We start from the raw sequence: 14290 nt of genomic DNA, 5'->3' as shown, positions 1-14290 counted from the left end.
ACCACTTGTGCTGGGTTCAGGATAGGTTTGTCCCACTGAGGCAAGGAAAAAATGGTAGGAAAAGGGAACCGTGGCTGACGAAACACGTGAGGCAACTCGTCAAGAGGAAGAAGGAAGCATATGTTAGATACAAGAAGCAGGAAGCAGGAGGTGCTTATGAGAAATATAGGGTAGCCAGAGAAGGAGCTTAAGAAAGGATTTAGGAGAGCTCGAAGGGGGCATGAGGCAGCCTTGGCATGTACGATTAAGGAGATCTCCAAGGCATTCTATGTGTATGTGAAGAACAGAAGGATGACAAGAATGAAGGTGGGGCCGCTAAAGGATAAAGAAGGCAACATGTGCCTGGAGGCGGAGGAGGTTGGGGAGGTCCTAAATGAACACTTTGCTTCAGTATTCACAAGTGAAAAGGACCTTGATCAGGGTGAGATCGAAATAGAACAGGCCTGTGTGCTGGACAATGTGGAGATTGAGGAAGAAGTAGTGTTGGATCGTCTTAAAAACATCAAGATTGATAAGCCCCAGGGCCAGATGTGATATACTCCAGACTGCTGTTGGAAGTGAGAGAAGAGATTGCTGGAGCAGTAGCAATGATCTTTGAATCCTCTTTGGCTGCAGGGGAGGTGCTGGAGGATTGGAGAATGGCAAATGTAGTTCCCTCGTTTGAAAAAGGTAATAGGGAGAATCCTGGGAACTACAGACCGGTGAGTCTTATGTTGGTGGTCTGCAAACTATTGGAAAGGATTCTTAAGGATAGGATCTACGAGCATTTGGAGAAGTACAGTCTATTCAAGGATAGTCAACATGGCTTTGTGAAGGGAAGGTTGTGTCTCACAAGCCTACTGAGTTTTTTGAAGAGGTAACAAAAGAAATTGATGAGGGCAGGGAGGTAGATGTGGTCTACATGGATTTTAGCAAGGCATTTGACAAGGTCCCCCATGAGAGACTCATCCAGAAAGTCATGAGGCATGGGATCAGTGGAACCTTGGCTATTTGGATAAAAAATTGGCTTACAGGAAGAAAGCAGAGGGTAGTAGTGGAAGGAAAGTATTCTGCCTGGAGGTCAGTGACTAGTGGAGTGCCGCAAAGATCTGTCCTGGGATCCCTGCTCTTTGTGATTTTTATAAATGACTTAGATGAAGAGGCAGAAGGATGCATGAGTAAGTTTGTGGATGACACGAAGATTGGAGGAGTCATGGATGGAGCTGTAGGTTGTCGAAGGTTACAAGAGGATATAGACAGGATGCAGAGTTGGGCAGAAAAGTGGCAGATGGAGTTCAATCCGGATAAGTGTGAGGTGATGCATTTTAGAAAGACAAACCAGAAGGCTGAGTACAGGGTTAATGGTCGGTTACTTAAGAGTGCAGATGAACAGAGGGACCTTGGGGTTCAAATCCATACAGTGCTCAAGGTCGCTGCACAGGTTGATAGGATAGCTAAGAAGGCCTATGGGATGCTAGACTTCATTAATAGGGGGATTGAGTTCAAGAGTAGAGAGCTCATGTTGCAAATCTACAAATCTCTGGTGAGACCACACTTAGAGTATTGTGTTCAGTTCTGGTCACCTCATTATAGGAAGGATGTGGAAGCTATGGAGAGGGTGCAGAGGAGATTTACCAGGATGTTGCCTGAATTGGAAAACAAGTCTTATGAGGTAAGGGTAGCAGAGCTGGGACTTTTCTCTTTGGAGCGTAGAAGGATGAGAGGGGACTTGATAGAGGTCTACAAGATTATGACAGGCATAGATAGGGTGGATAGCCAGTATCTGTTTCCCAGGGCACGAATTGCAAACACCAGAGGACATATGTACAAAGTTAAGGGAGGGAAATTTAGGGGAGACAGCAGGGGTAAGTTTTTTTTACACAGTGGGTTGTGGGTGCCTGAAATGACTTGCCTGGGATGCTGGTGGAGGCTAAAACATTGGGGGTATTTAAGAGCCTCTTGGACAGGCAAATGGATGAAAGAAAAATAGAGGGTTACAGGGTAGTGTGGGTTTAGTACCTCCTTTTTTAAAAGAGTATATGGGTCAGCACAACATCGAGGGCTGAAAGGCCTGTACTGTGCTGTAGTATTCTAGTGTCTAGTGTCTGTCAAATTGTGTACTTGGTGATACAGTCTGGGATTCTCAGGCGCACTGCTTGTGAAGGTCATTCATTTTACACTAGCACAATCTACATTTGAAGTTTATTTCAGAAGTCATCATTACTCCGCACAAGTCATTCCACAGAACTTCTTCATTAGTGAAGAACTCAGTTATATTTTCAGTGAGAGACTGATAAGTGTCTGTACAATAATTCTATTTAATGAACTGTAACATTAAGGACTGCTCATCTTTAATGAATTGCAATCTGTACCAAACATTAAACGAGGGCTTTAATTTATTTTTGTTAGACTTGTTTTGGCACACAGCACCAAAACTCTTGACAGACAAAAAAAATTACTATTTTACCACAGCTATATAATTTAAGGCTATAATATCCAGCTGTAGCATAATGCAGTTCTGTACATGAAACAACATTGTGCTTTCTCAGGATTAAGGGTAGTATCCAACTTCTAAATGTGCTGAAGCACGATTTCAGGTATAAAGCATCTGTAAATCAGAGTAAAGTCACATTTTAAAAGTGGTACTCTTGAGAACTTAAAAGATTGTATGCCAATTTGTAAACACCAGTTCTGCAGTTTAGTGTCTGTAAAGCAGAGTAGTTATATTTTTAAAGTTCCACTGGTACTCTTGAGAACTTTAAAATTGTAAGTCAGTTTGCAAAAAACCCATGCTGTAGACTTGCTTCTGTAAAAACATGTAAATAATGATAAATAATTCGGTATAATATATGATCCTTCAAGAATCTATGGATTCTGGCATTGACTGGAAAATTGTAAATGTTACTCTGCTATTTAAGAAGGGTGGGAGGCAGCAGAAAGGAATCTATAGACCTGTTAGTCTGACATCAGTGGTTGGGAAGCTGTTGGAATCGATTGTTAGGGATGAGATTATGGAATATCTGGAGGCACATGACAAGATTGGCCAAAGCCAGCATGGTTTCCTGAAAATCCTGCCTGAATAACCTATAGCAATTTTTGAGGAAATTACAAGCAGGGTAGACAAAGGAGATGCAGTATATGTGATGTACTTGGATTTTCAGAAGGCCTTTGACAAGGTGCCACATATGACGCTGCTTAGCAAGGTAAGAGCCCATGGAATTACAGGGAAGTTACTAGCATGTGCGCAGCATTGGTTGGTTGGCAGAAAACAGAAAGTGGGATAAAGTGATCCGATTCTGGCTGGCTGCCGGTTACCAGTGGAGTTCCATGGGGTTGGTCTTGGGACCGCTGCTTTTTACGGTGCATGCCAATGATTTGGACTACAGGATTAATGGATTAGTGGCTAAATTTGCCGATGATACAAAGATAAATGGAGGAGTGGGTAATGTTGAGGAAACAGACAGCCTGCAGAGAGACTTAGATAGTTTAGGGGAAAGGGCAAAGAAGTAGCAAATAAATACAATGTTGGGAAGTATATGGTCATGCACTTCGGTGAAGAAATAAACGGACAGACTATTATTTAGAGGGGGAGAGAATTCAAAATGCTGAGGTACAAAGGGACTTATGCAGGATACCTTAAAGGTTAACCTCCAGATTGAGTCAGTGGGGAATAAAGGGAGCATTTTCTGGCTGGCTGCCAGTGACTAGTGCTGTTCCACAGTGGTCTGTATTGGGACTGATTCTTTTTACTTTATATGCCAATGATTTGGATGCTGGGATTAATGGCTTTGTTGAAAAGTCTGCAGATGCTATGAAGATAGGTAGAGGGGCAGGTAGTTTTGAGAAAGTTGAGAGGCTACAGAAGGACAGACAGATTAGGAGAATGGCCAATGAATAGCAGATGGAATACAATGTCCAGAACTGTTTGGTCATGCACTTTGGTAGAAGAAATGAAAGGGTTAACTATTCTCTAACTGGAGAGAAACTACAAAAAACTGCGATGCAACGGGACTTTGAGGTCCTTGTGCAGGATTCCCTAGAGGTTAATTTGCAGGTTGAGTCTGTGGTGAAGAAGGCAAATGCAATATCAGCATTCATTTCAAGGGGACTAGAATATTAAAGCAAGGATGTTATACTGAGACTTCATAAAACACTGGTGAGGCCTCACTTGCAGTATTGTGAGCAGTTCTGGGCCCCTTATCTTTGTGCCGAAACTGAAGAGGGTTCAAAGGAGGTTCACAAAAATGATTCAAGGATTGAATGGCTTGTCATATGAAGGGTGTCTGATGACTTTGGGCCTGTATCCACTAGAATTTAGAAGAATGAGGGGGTGACTTTATTGAAACTATCAAATGGTAAAAGTCCTTGATAAAGTGGATGTTTCCTATGGTGGGAAGTCTAAGACCAAATGACACAGACTCAGAACGGGGGATCGTCCTTTTAGAACGGAGATGAGGAGGAATTTCTTCAGCCAGAATTCTTTGCCCTAGGCAGCTGTGGAGGCCAAGTCCTTATGTATATTTAAGGCAGTGGTTGATAAGATCCTTGATTGTTCAGGACATGAAGGGATATGGGGAGAAGGCAGGAGATTGGGACAGAAGGAAAATTGGATCAGATGATGATGAAATAGTGGAACAGATTTGAAGGGCCAAATGGCCGAATCTGTTCCTATATCTTATGGTGTATGAGTGGATAAAGGAGAGAGGAAGGGGGGACACAGGGAGAAGTAACAGGCAGGTGAGAAGAAATGAAAGTTTAAAGTGCGGAATAGAGGGGGGCGGGGAGATTTGTTCATCAGAAGGAGATATCAATATTCATGCCATCAGGTTCGAGGCTACCCAGATGTTGCTCCTCTACCCTGAAGGTAGCCTCTTCTTGGCACAAGCGGAGGCCATGGATTGACACTTCGGAACTGGAATGGGAATCAGAATTGGAATGTTTCATCACTGGGAAGTACTGCAAAATCTCATCCTATAAGAAGTTTGTACATTCTCCTGTGACCCCCAGATCCTCCTGTTTCCTCCCACTGTCCAAAGACATATTGGTTGATTGGTTAATTGGTCATTGTAAATTGTCCAGTAATAGGCCAGAGTTAAACGGGGGGCTGCTGGAAGGGGCAGCTTGAAGGGCCGGAAAGGCCAATTCCACACTGTATTTCAATAAATAAGTATTAGTTCCAATAAGGTGTTCAGACTATAATGATAATCAAGGTTATTTTATGTTGTTAAGCTTCTGCAGGTTTAAAAATCTATATAAGGGCATAATAGTCAGAAACAGGAATCAGCCTTTTAGCTCCTAGAGCCTGTGAGACTATCCGTGAATTTCAAGCTGATCTGTGGCTTCACTTTCCCGTACTACACCCGTATCCTCCACTTCTCAAAACAACAATAAATCAATTGGATCTCTGCTTGAAATGAACTCAGTTCCCAAGTTTTTTCATAATCACAGCCCTCTGGGATACAGTTTTACGAAGATTCACCAATATCTAACTGAAGAAAATTCTTATTTCAATCCTGAATGGTTTACCCTTATTCTGAGATTCTGACCCTTGGTTCTGGACTCTTCAGCCAAGGGAACACCTTCTTGCAACCAGTCTATCAACCCTTTTTGGAACTTTATTTAGTTTCAATGAGATCACATGCTATTTTTTAAACTCTAAAGAATCCATACAGAAAAGAACTTTAACATTCTTCAATTCATTTTCTTCAATGCAATTTCTCAATTCGCAGCAGGTACATTATAACTGAATTACTATTATATATGGAGTACATTTAAATACATTGCACATGACGTTAGTTTGAAATTACTTAAAAAACAGAAAACACTTCAGATCTTTTTTAATTGTTAACATATTGATATTGGTTTCAAGTCTCAGCTGTATGTTTACTTCAAAGGTTTCCTCTTTGTGTTGAGCAATTTTGCCAGAATATACCATAATTGGCTTCTTACCACAATGTTTTGTTTCCACATGATTGTGAACTTGCAAGCTTCTTCCCATGAACAGCCTACAAAACTACAGTGCAATAACATGACTTTCTGGTGCTACACATGTCTGAAGACAAGCACAAAGTACAAACACTTTTAAAATTCAATCAAATGAACCAGACAGGGAATTTTAAAAGAATGAGTGAGTAAGCAGCGAGTGAGTGAGTGTGAGCGTCCAAATTATTAGTCTTTTAAAATTCTCTCTGGTTCACGTGATTGAATCTTTAAAGTTCTTGGAGTACACTGTCCCTATAAAGGTTCTCAAAGTCTGCCAATAACTGATGGGAATATTTTAAAACGAGAAAACAAGAATACATTGAGAGAATCATAAGCTTCATACAAGCAATGAGTAAGCAAAGGCACCAAAAGAACTATCTTTGGAAATTATCTGCCAACTTTTTAGCTTTGAATAAATATTGATAAACATACAGTAAGTGAACCTACAGACAGGCACAAGTCTATTTTCCTACATGTTCATAAATTTCAGTAACAACCTAGGAATAAGTGAATGGTAATTCAACAGGACTATAGTCTCTATTCTAAGTTTCAAAAACATTTTAAACTCTGCGCAGATTAGTATGGTTGATTAGTATAATTATGGATTGCTTTCCTAGAAAATGATTTTTTCATTACCTGCAAACTCTCAAAACTCTGAGCAAGGATTTCTCAACGTTTTACTGGAAAAAACAAGGGTACAGTGGGTGAATGTGGAGATAGGCAGAATGGTAGAATTGTGGAGAGGGAAGAAAATGATAGGTTGGCTTAGTCCACTCTTCACTGTGATCATCTAAAAACAACTTGGAAACTAGAGGAGAGTTATTTGCTTCCTAAACTCAAATGCATCTAGAATATTTACTTATGGAAGGGAAGAAGCTCTATGCTAATGTTAATCCTTTTGTCCTCAAATGTAAACAAATTAGATTAAACCTTTTAAATAGAGGAGGGAGGATTTGATTCTATACCAAATCTGTTCTGAGGATGTGGATTGTTAGTTGTTTAATGCACATGAGATAAATAGCCAACAAAGACGAGGAATCTTGGTTGAGGAGCCGAATTATGCTGCGGTGAACTGGATCACAGAACAGATTCATTGGCCATTTATTGCACTGTGTCATGAGTTACAAACGGCAACTCATGGAAGATAACCTGAACGGCTAGAGTGAAGTATTTTGCTGGAGTCTCAGTTCTCAGAAGGCCCTGATCAGCTAAAGACACCTCACCTGCTTGAAGTTCCTCCGTGGTGTCAAGTCTGGGTTGAGCTTGGTCCATGGTGCTGACAGGGGACTCGCGTCGATCACCTCCAGAGATTTTCCAGGGTAGAGTCAAAAGACATAAATTACTCAAGAGTTATTTGTGATGAGGCCATTAAATTGTTGCCATATGATCAACTCCACATGTCTTACCCAGCTATGGGTAGGTGGGGAAACTGAAACCCGATAATCCATAATAAGTTATTTCTAGTCAATGTCCAAAAACTTCTATCAATTTAGGTTTTGATGAGAAATTATTCTGAAAAAAATATTTATCTCCTGTACAAGTGGTCAAGTTCTCACATTTCACATGTGCCTTGCTACTTCTTTGTCCCAGAAAATTATGTCAAGGCAAGAGCTCAAACTAAAGAAATTAATTCAAAAATGAAAATTAAGTTCTAGACACATTCAAATACCATACCAATCTTGGCAGAAATGTGTTTAATTTGACAGGGCACTTTATTTGATCTTAACCACCTGTTTCTTGATGAATTAGAAGCCATATCTCATGCCAATATGGATGCAAAAACTTTTGGGATGAAGGGTGGGGAGGAGCCGAGGTAAGGGCAGGGTTAGTAATGAGCAGAAATGCACTTCACTTTTGCCAATCAGTGTACATGTTTCTGGCAATTCAGTGGGGAGGGGTCAAGATTATTTTTCAACTTTCATTAAATGCATATTCCTGACTACTTATGGGGTATTTATCTCTGTTATCCTAATAGCCAAAATCCCAAAGCTAAATGGTGACAATAAAATCAATATGTTGTCCTGTTAAAGACATTAAATGATGAATAGATAAAGAAACAACAAACAACGTGATCTGAAGCAAGGCAATGACATTATGGAATTGATTCTCTTGAACCATCTGCAGTAGTGTCAATGCTAGCCAGACGGAGCCTATGTGTACTGCCACTACATCTGGTCTTAGACATTTAAGTTACATCCTCTGGCTGAATCTCCTCCCAATGAATGCAGAAGGAAAATTAAGAACAGATATAGATTCCTTAGATCTGCACATGTACATTGGAAGCCTTTCAAAGAGGCAACATATCCTGATAAGGTTTAAAACTGTAATTCATGTGTGTACTCTGAACCTTTAGGAATTTGAGAGAGGATTTGAATGACATACTTTGTATCAGGCCGCAATGGAAATGCTGCACTGGGTAGAATTGTGTATAGGATCTCAGGATTGCAATGTGACTGGCAATGAATGCCATCTCCTTACTCATTTACATCAGCTCTCCAGTAATTGGCTCGATCACCTCTGTCCCTCAGAGAAACTCTGGAAAAAAAGTCCCCAACAATGTAAAGGTAGCAATGGCTGTTAAGGTAAATTATCTGCATTCTCCCCAACCTAACTTACTGGGCATGCATGTACTCTGATGCAGAAAAGATCTGGAAAATGGATTCTATCATCCTTTCTGTTCCCTCATCAACTGGTTACTGTTGTCAACCCAGTTAGTACACCAAATGTGTTATTTTGCTTTCAAACTATCACATCATAACTTCTTTCAGCTTTTCATACAAATTCTGGAGGCAAAGGGACAATAATGATTATTTCAATACATTTACCTTTATAAACTGAAATAAAATGCGGTGGAGGCAGCAGTGAAATCAGTTTAGTGCTGTGGCACTCACAAATCCTCATGTATAATTTCAACAGATACAAGTTATTTCCTTTGGCCACAGAGCTTAACGTCATATCACTATTTACTATCAGGTGACAGAATCTTGCCCATTTCATAAGAAATTTATAAGGTGAATCTTGCTGGCTGGTGTTGTCAGTTCTGATCAGAACCACTGGAAAACAGCCATCTAAGCTTTGATAAATCTCAGACTTCTTAGTACATGCAATCAAACGCATAAATCTAAGGCTTACCAAATGACAGATGGTGTTGCATCTGTTACTACTTTCTGTCACTTGAATCCAGATTTGCAGGGGTTCCCCTGTATCATGCTCTGATCCTCTGCTAGGTTGGGGGTGGAGCTCAGGAGATAATGGCGCCTAACGGCGACTCCCTTTGCTTGCATCTTCAGAAACAGCTCTATTTCTATCTTTAATATCTTTATTTTTCCCTTTCAGGGTTCTTTTAAAGACCCTGACCTGGAGTTACACGCTGACTTCGGTCCTTTGTGGGAATGGGACCCACTCTTGGGGTCTCACGATCAGCCGTTATTCGATACACCAAGGACGCAGCCTAGAAGATTAGCACGCCTTCGGAGTTTCGGGATTTTGTGGCTCTGGAGGCGGGCAGACTCAAGGTTGGTGCCTCAGCAGGAAATTGGTGTGTTGTAGGAAATGGAAAATTGAAAGCAGCAAGCTGGCTGCTGGCTGTGTGCTCAGAGACCCGAGTTCTTCGGGCACAGAGCTCGGAAAAAGCGAAACAATGGACCTTTAACATCGTAAATCAACAAGTTGCTTGTTATGTCTCCCCTCTCGCTGCAAAACAGAGACACCTTTTTTTCCCTTACTAGGGAGAAAAAGTGCCTGTGGTATGTCAAATTTCCAGGTGAATGAATAATCTTTGGGGTACTGCAACTCTGTGTCTTTATTGATGCTTTGCTGCATGCTTGAGTGCTCGGTGGGGGGGGGGGCGCCGATATTTTTTGCCGGTGAGGGGGAGGGGGATTGTAGCTTGCTTCTGCTTATGCATGGGGGGGTGCTGGGTTGGGCTTTGGGGTTCTAACATCCATTCTTTGGGGCACTCCTCTGTTTTCGTGGATGGTTGTGAAGAAAAAGTATTTCAGGGTGTATATTGTATACATTTCTCTGACATTAAATGTACCTTTGAAACCTTTGAGGTTAGGATTTAAGTGTCCATTCATTTCAAAGGAATTTGAAGGGCTAAGGTTTAGGAGGACAAGTGTAAGGCAAGTATTATTCTGATTTCAAATTAATAATCATTATCTGTTTTGAGCTTTTTAAATTTAATATTTCTATAACAATGTATATTTTATTTTTAATTATTTACTTCAACATTCATCATTTGCAAATGTGCAAGCTTCACAAAGTCAATTTATCCACAGTCTGTCCCTGGACTCCAGGGTGTGGAGACTGGTCTTCAAAAGCAAGCACAAGGATTGCAGATGGCAACACTGGACTAGACCAGCGTGATCTGGTCCGGTAGTTTGTTTGACTTAGTAGTGGCTAATATAGCACAACTAAAGATACATAATCTATAAAATACACCATCATATACTAAGTACTTTATGAGTTGTGTTAAATATTTTTAATTGATTCAAAAACAATAGATTAAGAGATTGGCTCGACTAGTAGGAGACAGCATTCAAATATTTCAAGCATCTGCTGAATGTTAATATCATAACTCACAATTAATAGACCTATTGATTTGAATACAGATCTAATGGAAGTACATCTATTAAAAACTGAAAAACCTGACAGCAATAAAATTGTTTCCGTTTTACTTATTCCTTCTCTACAGTTTTTCTATATACTAAAAACTAACTGATATCCATAGTTTTATCCACCATAAACATCACAATACGCTCTTGCTATTTTACTCAACTCCAGCTATTCTTTCAAGTATATTATCCACGATTCTAATTCCCAATGCTTAATCCTCATTTCTGGCAGACTAGACAAAGTTATAATCACTCAGTTCTCTTTGTTCCCCTGAATTCTGTCTCTTGTGCATCCTCCTGTACTTCAACCTATGATCTGTGATCACGCCCCTACTGCTAAGATTTACTGTCGAAGACCTTGCATGCCTCAGGACCTTCAATTAAATTCAGCTCACCAAGAGTGCACTTCCTAATAGATCATTCTCTAGCTCAGCATACATTCATTTCTGAAGCACCTTGTGGCATGTTTCTACTTTAAAGAGGGTACATAATTTCAAGTAGGTAGTTATTTTAATCCCTTGCAATTGAGAATGGCTAAAATAATTCATTTTAATTTGGATTCAGGGAAATCTCCCAATCAATTAAACAGAAATATCAGACCCTAGATACACTGACAGATTAACAGGGAGAAGTAAGTAACATTTTTTCATGCCTTATTTCTTTAAGCTAAACTGCTTTGTTACACTATATAATTAAACTTATGACAATAGATGTTGGAAAGTGCATAAATAACTATTAAAAGATCTCATGGCAAACATATTTCAACAATAACAAAATAACAGAAATCTCAGCATTTGAACAAAGGTTTGAAAATAAAATCATCTTTCAGATTCTGACCGATTGTTTGTACACCTCCACTGCTTTTTTGTTTTTAATTCCAGATTTCCCACATTATTGTTTCCTCTTTACCTCTGGCTGCTTATTTCTGTTTTGCTCTTATAGGTATACTCTTATGACCTTGGATAAACAAAGAACAACACTGTAGATTCATAACTCAAAGTGTGCATGAATTTTTTGTGTCTTTACTGATACTTGCTGTTTCAGATTCAATTCCTTGATGAACACTTGACAGTGCAAAATGTATGACACCCAGTTTTCCATGTGACAAATTAAGTTCTATATTTACAGAACCAGTATACCAGATAAGCACTTATCGTTTGCCAAGACTATTTAGAAGTTCATGCTATTCAGCAAAAATGATTAAGGATACCAACAGTGCCATACCAGTGCAGTTCATTAAAAAATGCAAAATATCACCACTGTTCTTCCTGGAAAGGCCTCATATCTGCACAAATTCTGCTTCATGCTAATTATTCCAATTACCTGCTGAATTATTAGATTGATATAAAGAAGAACGTCAATAACTAGGCCGTATTTATTAAGACTGGCTCATTGAGTTGCTACTTTGAAAGAATCATTTAACTATCCCCAAATGGTTTAAGTATCATTGCACGAAGAATTGCTTGAAATCAAATTTCTTACAATGTTACCTTCTTCTACAAGCCTGTAGACCATGACACACCAAATGAATGATAAATAAGGCATCAATGAACCATGCTGCCACACTGAAGTGTATGATGAAGCAACTACTTTGAACATACCTTTTGGATGCCAAGGGTCCATAAACTCGTACTTTCCCGTCCCAACAGTCCGTAACATCTGGGTACCATTCTTGTCATCTTCAATTTGTGGTGGGTTTAAAGGAAGTTGGGAAACAACCTGCCCATTGACACTTGGAGCATTACTAGGAGGAGTTACTGAAGGCAGAGCAGATGGGTTCAGCATGGGGCAACTCATGTGACCATTCCCAATTGTGGTAGGAACAGGCTGAGTCACCTGACCCACCCCAGAGAGAGGGGACACGGTCATCGGATGACTTGTTGTGTACAACGGCTGACTCTGGAGATTCACAACCATGTTGGTTAACGGTTGTGAGTGATGCTGGACTTGATAGTGTGTTGTCATAAGTGGAAGCTGAGGGGGAACTGGAGGTGGTATTGTGGGTGTAACTCCAATCACTGGACCTTGAACACCAAACGTTGGTGCCTGTGCAATCCCGTATGTGGGAGGTATTAGGGCAGGCGGGCCAACTGCTGCAACCGATGGTACCCATGGTGTTGGATCTGAAATTTAGAGGAAACAATGATTAAAGCACCCTCCTTTCGAACGTTTACAAAGATATACTGTACAATAAGTATAATCTACATTTTGCTCACCAATAGGCATGAATTAATTTTCAAAAATATCAAATGAAATATGCAGTATACATTTTCACATAAAATACATTCATAATAATTTGCATTATTTAATTGGACTCTTCCTGTAGACTGAGAGTGTAAGCACAGGAGAATGTACTCATATGGAGCTCGAGGTGGTGCGGCGGAGGTGGAGCTGGCCATGACATTTTATGTGGGTCTTGATTTTACAAAAAAAGCACAATGATGAAATTAGAAAGACAGCACTATACTAAAAAGAAAAAAAATGTGCACAACAAATACCATGTTACTTTCCATAAAATAACTTCAGCATTATAAAACCCAAAGATGAAGATCTTCCGACGCTCCAGGAGATTTTGAAGTTTCAGTTTCAATATCTCATTCAAGTGCAGTTAAAAATGCAAGGTGTACCACCCCCTCCCCCACTTCTCCTGCAGAGAAGATGCAGTTTCCATGCTATCTATATCAGTAACAAGGGATGGATGAAATAATCAGTTTTTTTCTTTCTACTTCTGAAAACTTGTCCAGATCTACACAGCACATTTGATAGTGTTAACTTATTACATTTACCTTAAGGGTCCTTCAGATTTGAAGCCAATTACTGATTTGCAATTATATCACAGAATTTTAGATTGGTTACAGCACAAGGTCATGGACATATGACTATTGATTAGAGTACAAACAATCCAACTAGTCCCCCTCCTCCACTTTCTCACTACACCACTACAGATTCTTTTCTTTCAGTTATCTATCCCGCTCCTTTCTGATCCAGACAATTAGATCTGCCTCCTTAACGCAATACAAAAAAATTCTTCCTCGTATCACTTTCTTTCTTCATTCTATATATCAGTGCTCGACACTGCAAATTGGAACAGTTTGCTTCTATTGACTCCAGTTATACCTTTCAAGATTTCAATAACTTCTAAATTCAGTTAGTTTAACCAGTTTTGGGCACTGGAATCAATAGCGAGCCTTCATTGAGGAGTGCTCAGATTAATCGGGCACTGTGACTACGAATATGTTAACAGAACAACTACATTGAATTCTTTGCAGAGAAAACAAAGATTGCTGATGAGGTTTCATATAGTCTAGATGCAGGCTGGTCAGAAAGGCAAAAGGCCATGGCATCCTTGGGTGAATGATAAATTTCATCCACATTTGACTCTGCGACGGAAGCAAAAGAAAATGTCTGATGGGTCATTTTATGACTGGAAAACTGTTAACTGTGCGGCTCCATTTAGTATCCAGACAAGTTAATAAGTTTCCTGTGGAAGAAGATTATGTTAAAACTCCACGCAACAAAGGTTAAAGCACCATTTTAGAGCAGCGTACAGTTCTCATACAATGTTAGAGCATGAAAATAGGTTTTCATCCCACCAAGTTCATGGTAATGAGCAAGCATACATTTATATTAATCCTATATTAACCTCACTTTTACAAGACCACAAGATAGAGGCGCAGAATTACGCCATTTGGCCCAATGGCTCTGCCATTTCA

The 14290-nt window shown here is 39.8% G+C and overlaps 1 protein-coding gene across 7 annotated transcripts in view; it reads right to left on the bottom strand.

Moving 5' to 3' along the window:
• Nucleotides 1-14290, bottom strand: part of LOC134339951 (kelch-like protein 29) — a 489081-nt gene that overhangs the window by 128211 nt on the left and 346580 nt on the right. For 6 of the 7 annotated variants that reach the window (XR_010016467.1, XM_063036765.1, XM_063036774.1 and 3 more), the window contains 2 exons: nt 12179-12700; nt 7185-7262 (listed from right to left, as the gene is read on the bottom strand). Coding sequence is in view for 6 of the 7 variants with exons in the window: in XM_063036765.1 (XP_062892835.1) it covers nt 7185-7262; nt 12179-12700 (600 nt within the window). In the remaining variant the exon portion in view is untranslated. The remainder of the gene's footprint in view (nt 1-7184; nt 7263-12178; nt 12701-14290) is intronic. The other variant, XM_063036799.1, reaches the window with a different exon arrangement.

This window comes from Mobula hypostoma, chromosome 2 (assembly GCF_963921235.1).
Source record: "Mobula hypostoma chromosome 2, sMobHyp1.1, whole genome shotgun sequence".
In the NCBI taxonomy this organism is placed as follows: domain Eukaryota; kingdom Metazoa; phylum Chordata; class Chondrichthyes; order Myliobatiformes; family Myliobatidae; genus Mobula; species Mobula hypostoma.
Note: the sequence above shows the minus strand (reverse complement) of the source record. Positions and strands in the feature narration are given on the sequence as shown.